This window comes from Eufriesea mexicana, unplaced genomic scaffold (assembly GCF_001483705.2).
Source record: "Eufriesea mexicana isolate 0111107269 unplaced genomic scaffold, ASM148370v2 scaffold8101, whole genome shotgun sequence".
NCBI lineage: Eukaryota > Metazoa > Arthropoda > Insecta > Hymenoptera > Apidae > Eufriesea > Eufriesea mexicana.
The window spans coordinates 247,655-257,373 of NW_016915893.1; the positions used below are offsets into that span (position 1 = coordinate 247,655).

The 9,719-nt window shown below is 27.9% G+C and overlaps 2 protein-coding genes across 2 annotated transcripts; one reads left to right on the plus strand and one right to left on the minus strand.

Moving 5' to 3' along the window:
- Window positions 1-1,948: 1,948 nt before the first annotated feature.
- On the minus strand, window positions 1,949-4,791 carry wls (Wnt ligand secretion mediator). The gene is given in 11 exon segments (XM_017907479.1): window positions 1,949-2,092; window positions 2,184-2,337; window positions 2,449-2,676; window positions 2,750-2,911; window positions 2,994-2,999; window positions 3,092-3,219; window positions 3,287-3,464; window positions 3,546-3,814; window positions 3,918-4,023; window positions 4,101-4,288; window positions 4,571-4,791. Coding segments are annotated over 11 exon segments (1,626 nt in total). The 5' UTR covers window positions 4,677-4,791; the 3' UTR covers window positions 1,949-1,991.
- A 364-nt stretch (window positions 4,792-5,155) lies between these two features.
- On the plus strand, window positions 5,156-9,150 carry Strip (striatin interacting protein). Its single transcript, XM_017907478.1, has 11 exons — window positions 5,156-5,271; window positions 5,588-5,704; window positions 5,766-6,049; window positions 6,154-6,646; window positions 6,718-6,922; window positions 7,002-7,156; window positions 7,258-7,502; window positions 7,594-7,821; window positions 7,893-8,064; window positions 8,131-8,335; window positions 8,423-9,150. Exons 1-11 carry the CDS (start codon window positions 5,185-5,187, stop codon window positions 8,686-8,688), a joined length of 2,457 nt encoding a protein of 818 aa, XP_017762967.1. The 5' UTR covers window positions 5,156-5,184; the 3' UTR covers window positions 8,689-9,150.
- The last annotated feature ends 569 nt before the right edge of the window (window positions 9,151-9,719 follow it).

Consider the following 9,719-nt stretch of genomic DNA (forward strand, 5'->3'; position numbering starts at 1 on the left):
TAATTATCCGTAAAAGATATATACTTAGTTTTAAAGAATATCTGCACTACTCCTTTTTATTTCGTCATCGGAATACTTCGTCTGTGCAAATGACTGATTTTGTTAGAAAATGTACATTTACATGCAACATTAAATTGATATCGTATTTTGTAAATAAGAAATATTATTTTTAACTTCAGGTGCGTAAGTATTTGTTATAAATAATTTATCACCTTAAAAAACGTCTTTTCCAACGTAATCGGTATCGTGAAAAATAAATAGAAAACGATTATTCGTGAAATTTAAATATAAATTGTTCAATGTCTAATTAAAGATTTACTTATGTACTTAAAAAAATCACTAGTTCTTGGTAGCACTGTGAAATAGTATGCACAGATGACGTACGTGTGGAATTTGAATTTAAATATATCATAATAATTATGATATTTATATAACTGATAAGATATAAATAATGTATAAATAACTTATAAGTGATACATAAATACCTTTTTGAATCACGGGTGTAAAATCCAATATCTCTTAAATTTTAAGAAATTTGACATTTGAAGTTAACCCTTTATACACGTATTATAATGTAGAGCGTATGCACTGATAAAATTATGAAAAAAAAATTCAATTATACAGCAATTACTCTTGTAAACGAATAAATTGTAAGGACGATTGAAAAGAAATTGAATTGTTTGGTAGGTCGAATATCGCACAATTCGCGTTTTACCCGGACGTTTAATAACGTTGAAACAAAAGATGCACCTATAATGAAAAAATTAACATGTATATATAGCATATATTATTACTGTAATATTTAATAATTCGTTAAAATTATTCTAACAAATTGATTTATTTAAAAAATGTATAAAAGTTACGAATATAAAATTTTATCTAATATACAACAAAAAAATATTCAAATTGAATACTGTACCAAAATTCAATAATATAAACACACAAAAATTTGAGTTTCTTAGGATAATAATACGTTACATTTTAGTCGTTTTGTATCCTTAAAATTATTTTTAAAATAAGACAATTACGAATATATAAAACTTCTTCAAGGTTATTGTTTGTTAATACATTTCATTGAATACATTGAAGATATTGAAAATACTAATTCTGTTGCCTCAAATTTAAGTACTCTATATAACTAATGTGCACTAAATTCATTCTATTAAAGAGTTACAAATTTATTACACCCTTTTTCTGTTTAGGCTACTTTGTTGCATGCATACGTCTTAAATTCTAAAATAAAAACAGAAATTATATCAGTAATGCTTCCGAGCCCGTAAAAATTTGTATGAAATATATATATATATATAATATTAAAAATTTACCGAGGAACTTAACACTGCCAAATTCTTTTTAAGTAATAATAACAGAAGATAATGATAATACTTGTGTTAATATCATATAGCTATAATTAAGATTCACGTTTACAAATATTAATTACGAATAAATGCCCAATATTGATATGTTCTATTAAACGACGGAATAGATTATTTATCGTAAAAAAGAAATAGGTTTTGCAAAATTGTTCTGTACGTTAAAGATTATTACTATAAATATGGCAGTAGTATTATAATCATTTAATGTTTGCTGCATATGATAAATCTTATTTAGAAAAAGATATTTAAACTTAAAATGGAATGTTTTATAAAATAACAATACCTACATATTATGTAAACATGAACATAAAGAGGCAAATCTTGAGACAAAATGACTCCCTATCCATTTTATTTAAAACTACTAAATAAATTGTTAAGTATATAACATATTAAGTAAACGTATTAAAAAAAAGTAAAGCTAAAAAATATTCTTTTCAATAAATAATTAATTTTGGCATTAAGAGATTACTTGTATTATCTTATATATTACTTGAATTCTCTATAAATATCGAAAATTCTTAATTCATATTTATAGCTTTCCATGCTATTTTTAAGTACAAAATTGTTGCTTGGTCAATGGCCACTGTTTTGTTTCTTATAAAAAATGTATACTACTTATTCTACAGCTGCTTTTCGTGCGAATGCTGTCAAAGACAACATTTCATTAGGATCAGTCGATAAACGTGAAAATTCAATTTCTTCACTAATACTATTCTCTGAAAGAAAATTAAATTCAGACTAATTCGAAAGTATAGTATAATAAACAATTAACAAAGAAATATAGAAATATATACAGAAAGAATATACCGGATGGTTCAATAGGCCACTGTTTATGTGATGGTGCATATAAGCATAATAATGCTATGATATAAATATTCCACATTCCATATACACCAGTAAAAAATGCTGATGTCATTTCTAAATGTAATTCTTCATCCCATTTCCACTGTCCTTCTGCAACCTAAATTACATATGTAATAATAGAGATCTTCGCAACACTAATTTTCTCTTCTTTATGATTTTTAAAACATTTAAAACGCGATATTTACAAATACTTTATTTAAATGAATACCTGGCCAAGAATAAAACCAACAACCGTTAAAGATGCACATAGTAGCGTAGCGATCATCAAAAATTTAAATCGATATACTACACCTTCATAGTGTAAACGTCGAGATGAACTCATGCTAGGTAATGCAGCTCTTTTTGCACTAATATTCATAAATACTTTCCATATCATGTAAGCCAAGAATATTAAGTACATGCCAGCAGATATTCCGGCTAAGATTATGAATGACAGCTATTTTGTTTTAGATCAAGGTATATAAATTTTTACAACATTAGAAATAAATGTTTTCAACGCAAAAGGATACAGCAAATTTAGTCCCAAGATCTGTAACCCAAATTGAGTAGAATGGATTTCGTAATTGTACTCCACGTTCGCACATATCGAATACGAATAATGATAGACATCCAATGCCTACTGCAGAAAGATGACGCCAGTAACATTTTAAAGAATTTCTTTGTTCACCTTCCTAGTTAAAGAGCAATAAAGAAATTATATTTTTACGATGTACAAATATAATTATATAAAAAAATTAAAAGCAACTACTTTACCTGTATCTGTTGTGCGATAGAAGGTGATGCATAAAAAGAAATAATTCATCAGTTTATGAAGAACAAATTATTTTCATACATTAGTTTGATATGCTTACCATAAGATGTTCTCCAGCAAACACAAGCCAAAAGGATAAAAGAATTGCATAGAATACTCCTTGTCTAATATCACCCAATAAAAGCATAAATGGCATATCATAAGCAAGTGTTAAATATTCCAAAGGCACTGAAAGAATTACATTTAAACATACATAATCAATTTTCATATAAAGAATAAAAAATATACAACTTACTGTTTAAAAATGACAAAGCTATGCCTAGTGCTAGAAGTAAGTACTCCAAAAGTGCTGGTGATCTAGAAAGCATATGTACTCGTCTCCAGTACCAAGTAAGAACACAGAGAACAATTGGAAAATATATGGTTTTTAAACTGACCCATACTTTTGTAAATCCACCATTTTGATTAATAGCCTAAAATACAAAGATGGTAATTTAATTTACTTCTTGATATTATATAATGCAAATATTGTACTTTAAATGTTATATATTTACTGTAAGCCATAAATCAGTTATATGTCCTAAGCCTTGATTAATATGTCTATAAACAATTGTAAATATACTGCTCCATAGCCTACAAAAAAAGACTGTAAATAAATATACATTTACCATATTTAATTGACCATTTTATATATTTACGTTATCAATGCTACAATCTAGAATTCTTTCTACCACAGAAGCAGCATATGGTTTCCAATCATCATCTAGATCTCCCTTATTTCTGTAAGCAAGTCTTGCATCCAATGTTATTTTGGTTCTAGGAGCTACAAAAAAAAAGGAAAGAAAACAATTAATATACATAACTACAACATAACACTTTACATATAAAAATATGTATATATATAGATATATATTTTGATAGATCACCAATTTCTATCTGACTATGATAAGCAATATCCACTTGCAAAACACCTATCAAATTTTGTTGCCATCTAGAATAATCAAGTTGCATACTATTTCGAGGTACAGGCATCTATAAAATAGATAATAAATATTTAAGGTTTTAAATATGATTATATTTTTATAAATAATACAATCTTTAAATATTACCTGGAAAGTATAAACAACTTGATATGCCTGATGATGATTATCAAAGCTATACCTATTCATGTCAATAGGAATACAAGAGCCTTTTCCTCTTGAATAAAACCACTTTCCTTCACCTGGTTCAGATCCATTTACACGAATATCTTTGCAAGGTGTACCAAGTATATTTTGACTACTGGCTGGAGTTGGAGCTAAAATAGAATATGATGGATTATTAGTATATAGTTACTTGCAATAATAAGTTTTAGTAATTACAACAATTAACAAACGATTCAGTAGCTTAATTCAGTATAATTTGTACTGCAAACAATAAACAAATTTAAATCATTTTTCATAATAATTACAAAAAATTAATGTATAATTACTTATTTTCATTAAATTTCGTATTTTTTAATATATGTATAATAAAAATTATAATACAATTACAATCGATATTTTAACAATCTCAAAATATTTGACATTTCATTACTTACCAATAAGCCCGCCTATTAAAAAACAAATTATTTGTGCAATAATTAATAATATTACGAGTACTGAAAGCTTTCTACCACTTAAATTTTCTATGATTGTTCCTTGCATTTTTTTAATACAATTATTCACTGTACTCCTTTATAATATTGTCAATACAAAATACAAATTCACGAGAAGGACGCACAAGCAGACGCGTTTGACCAGAAAGTTTGTGAAGAGTAGTTTAACGTGCTTTTCGAGTAGCTTCGCTTTTCAAAATGGAAGCTATGACATACCAATATTTATAGAAATTCTTGTGAAAATCTCTAAAAAGATGTTGCGAACCAATCATCTTATATTCAATGTTGCCAACGATCATGTAATAGATTTGTGAAATATAGGAATATTGCTTCAATTTTGAGTATTCATTATTAAAATTTTGAATACAGCGGAAACTATTGAACACTATCAAACGCAATATAACACATCGATTTTTTTTAATTAAAAAAATCGATAATAAAACACATCGATCGATAAAATAATATTCGCAGACGATTCGAGTAGTCGAAAAAAAATATCGATTCATAAATTAAGTCGGAGATGCATTACATACTGCATCTCCAATCACTATTAGAAAATGGGTGACGTAGCGATGGATGGGATTATACATTGGCATTGTGATCGTCCCCGAAAAGTCCTACAGCAACAAATTACGAATACTGAAGTGAGTAAATGTTTTGTCAACTAAGTGCGAAAATCCTGCCAAAAATAAATAACGATAATCGGCGTGGATCAAGTTGTCTCTAACCTTTTTGACAGAAACAATATACTACTGTTTAATGCCTGGATTGTCACAGTCTGTTTATCAAATCACATCATACGTGAATAATGTCTCATATCCTTTCCTGAATAATATTCGTTGAAATTAATATACATAAAATGGTACATACAATACTTATAATTGATATTTTATTAAAGTACAAAAGTGCTAACATTAAGAAAGCAATATTTAGATGTTTCTTTTTTGTTTTTATGTTTAGGAAACATCTAAATCTAAGGATTTGGACTTTGTTTATGATGATGCAGATAAACATGCCAATGAAATTGCAGAGTTATACAGCTACACAGAGCAATCTGAGTTAATCAATAACCTTACAGTGAGTATTGGCATTTCTATAATATCTTAAAGGAAATTGATCCAAATGTATTTATTCCTAGGAATTTGAAGAGCAAATGCATTTATATAAATTAAGACCATGGTGGCAACATTTATCACAGGCTCAACAAAAATCTGTAATTTATAAATTATTAGATCAGTTAGAAGTTTCTAACAAACAATTGAGGATGAAGGCAGCTAGGAGTATTCTGTATTTGGCCCAAGGTTGTTGGGCTGAAGTACAATCTGACGAAGAACAACGAGAATGGACCAGAACAAATGTTATGTTATTATATGAAGCTGGAGTTTTCCCAGCATTTGTTGAACTTCTTAATATCGAAATTACGTATGTTTATCCTTTCTTGTAAAAAGAATGTTATAAGTTAACAATTTTATCACTTGTCATTATTGTGAACAATATGTTAACAATTCATACACTTATATTTGTAGAAATAGTAGGAGAGCTGCTTCTGCAATGAGAAAAATATCTGTCAGTCTTGACGATTCCACTGATTTAAGAGTAATTTTATCTGTTCTATATATCATGACAGAAGTAATGAGGGAAGAAATGAAAAATTTAGAGCACAGTATTTATAAGAATAATGTTGAATCTTTCAAAGAAGATTTAATAAATCCATATGGTGAAGAATTGCTAATAGTTAAACTTCTTGGTATGGTAACATACTTCTGCAGTGGATCTGCTCCACATTTTCCAATGAAAAAAGTTCTTTTGCTGATATGGAAGTTAATCTTAGTATCATTGGGTGGTATTAATACATTAAGAGAATTAAAGAAACAGTATCGTGAAGAAGCTGGTCTTGATACACAACAAGAAGATACTTTAGAAGTTGCTAAGACTATGAGAGCTAGCACTCCTCCTGCCACTGCAACAGATTTGATTGAAACACAAAATCAGAAAAAGAATCATAAATCTTATCGACGAGTATGCTATATTTTTATATAAAATTTTATTCAAAGTTTGTATTTATTATTTGATAATTGATGTTTTTTCAGTTTCTAATAAAACAAAGTTCATTGGATGAACCAGGTATGGAAGTGGAATATGATGGTACAGAAATGGGAAACAGTACTGTGAATAACGAAGGTGAAGGAGAAGTAAATGTATTTATGAATCAAGCAGGTTTGCAAACTTATTGTCAAAATGAAAATAATCAACCACAAATAAGACCTGATACTCCACAACTTACAAAAGGAAAAAGTAATATTTTCATTATTACGTTTCAGTTTTGAAAAGCGATTAAAAAATATACATATTCAAAGTAACATATTTTTTATAGGTTTACCATGGACACCAAAGGTTAGACAAAAGGATGTGGACACTTTTCTTGAGATATCAAGACTAAAATTTGTTGGTTACAACTTAGTTGGAGACAGACAAAGTTTAGCTGGTTTACCACAACCAATACTTGAAAGTATTAATACACTTAAAAAGGTAAATTAGACTGTGATACAGCGTAGATGTATTTCAATCATGTAATCGTTTGAACTACATGTAAAAATTTGAACAGTTAAAATACGTTTATATATTTTTAGCATATGTATACATCTTTAGCTGATGTGCAAGTTGAAAAAGAGATACAAATGCAAAGAAATCCTATAAGTACTCCAAGGTTTCCAATTCGTCAAACGCCAACAGAAATTGTATATCATGCTATATTACCATTTGTTCCACAATATATGATTGCATTACTCAAGATTTTATTAGCAGCTGCTCCTACTACTAAAGCTAAAACAGACACTACTAATATCATGGCTGATGTTTTACCAGGTCAAATGCCGTAAGTATATAAATTTACACAAGTAATGTGTCTTTTTGAATATTTTTACTGCATATTTTATAAAATATGATATATTTTTATTTTCTTACAGCATGACTGTTTTTCAGTCAATGAGACTTGGTATTGATGTAAACAGACATAAAGAAATCATTGTTAAAGCAGTATCTGCTATATTACTTCTTTTATTGAAACACTTTAAATTAAACCACATTTATCAATTTGAATTTATGTCACAACATCTAGTATTTGCAAACTGCATACCACTTGTTTTAAAATTTCTAAATCAAGACATTTTAGCTTACATTAAAGCTAAGAACGTGTAAGATTCTATTTATAAAACAAATTAATGAATAATATAAATTTACTTTATAAATATACCTTGTTTTACAGTATTCCTGCCTTGGATTTTCCTATGTCTGTTATTGGAGAACAACCAGATATGACTCTGGATAATCTTGAAACTGGAAATGATCTGCCATATTTATGGAGAAATGTCTTTTCTTGTATTAATTTATTACGTATTCTTAACAAACTGACGAAATGGAAGCATAGTAGAATTATGGTATGTATTATTTTTAACTAATAGATTTATTTGATACGAATATTTTAACTTTATCCATTTTTGCAGATGTTAGTCGTCTTTAAGTCGGCACCCATATTGAAACGTACATTAAAAGTTAGACATGCAATGATGCAATTATATGTCTTAAAATTATTGAAAATGCAAACCAGATACTTAGGACGTCAATGGCGTAAAACTAATATGAACACAATCAGTGCAATTTATGCAAAAGTTCGACATCGTTTGAATGATGATTGGGCTTACGGCAATGGTAATATATCCCATAAGACGTTTAATATTTCTTATGTAATATAGAATTCATTATAAACTAAATATAAATATAATTTGTTTTTATTAGATCTAGAAGCACGCCCTTGGGATTTTCAAGTAGACGAGTGCGTACTACGTTCTAGCGTTGATCGATTCAATAATCTACGCTATACTAATATTCCTAAAGATAAAGATATGGAACCTGTTGACAATTCTGTTACATCGGTACTTGGATTAAATGTGGAATTAAGCGACGAATTTAAAGAACACTATGAATTATGGTTACAGCAAGAAGTATTTCAGAGGAGTATTAATTGGGACGAATTATTGGATCCTGAAGCGTGTGAAATTTAAATTTTTAATAAGTGTAATATAATATATATATATACATATATATACATTAAAACCGTATTTTCGTCAACTCATAGACCTGGATCAAATTTTGACGTTTTTATAAATTATATACTATTGTGAAGTGTTCAAAAAAAACATTGCCATATCGATGCATTGGAAACTGAATTCGTATTTGGTTTGTATACATTGAACAGTGGATGGTCCTAATCTAACGAACGTTTAACGAAAAGACTAGTGACGTTTAAATGATGGTTTATGAGATAATGTGTAACTTTTTTACATTTGTTTGTGTGTATTTAATTCGTTTAATGTATATTGCTTCTAGCAATATTTTATTACTACTATTATAGTTGTAAGTGAATATATATAATCGTCTCTGGCGTTATTATGAAGGACTAGGATAAATTTATTCAAATATATGGTTCTTACTGTTCGCATTCATATTATCTAAGTTTCTGTAAATTAATTTTTAATTACGTAACAACCTGCAAATTGTATATCAATTTGAAGTTCCCATATTTTATATCATTTTTATATGTACCCTCTTTCATTGTGACTTGTCATTGTATGATGGTAATGTTTAACATGATATAGTCTACAATGATATTTACAAGTATGTAACTGTTGACGTGTATAACGTATTAATTTAATTTAAATTGCATTTTTTTCTAAATTTGCTAATTTCGTAAATTAAATATGTTTTATTCTTTATTAAATGTGGCAGTAATGCGTGTTTGACTCGTGTGTTTACGTGTAGTTGATCTCTTTATAGAAGAGAAAGAGAGAGAGCTGAATAGCAAAATCAGTTGTATATAAATTCATCATGCAAAACTCTGTGAAGCACTCATATGGTGCTCTTCTGTCATAGCATTATTTCATTTAATAAGTGAATATTTAAAATGTAGATTATATAAAGTATAGACTGAATAATTCAACTTTCTCTTATTTATTTATTGTAATGTATATTTAAACAATTTCAGCGCAAAGTACCACATAATTTATGTTATTTCATTTACTGTACAGGATATTTC

Bases quoted from the DNA above. Each gene is read 5' to 3' on its own strand.
- Strip (XM_017907478.1), top strand. From the start codon at position 5,185: ATGGGTGACGTAGCGATGGATGGGATTATACATTGGCATTGTGATCGT. The intron at 6,923-7,001 runs GTAATATTTTCA...TATTTTTTATAG, and splicing joins ACAACTTACAAAAGGAAAAA to GTTTACCATGGACACCAAAG. The intron at 8,065-8,130 runs GTATGTATTATT...CCATTTTTGCAG, and splicing joins GGAAGCATAGTAGAATTATG to ATGTTAGTCGTCTTTAAGTC.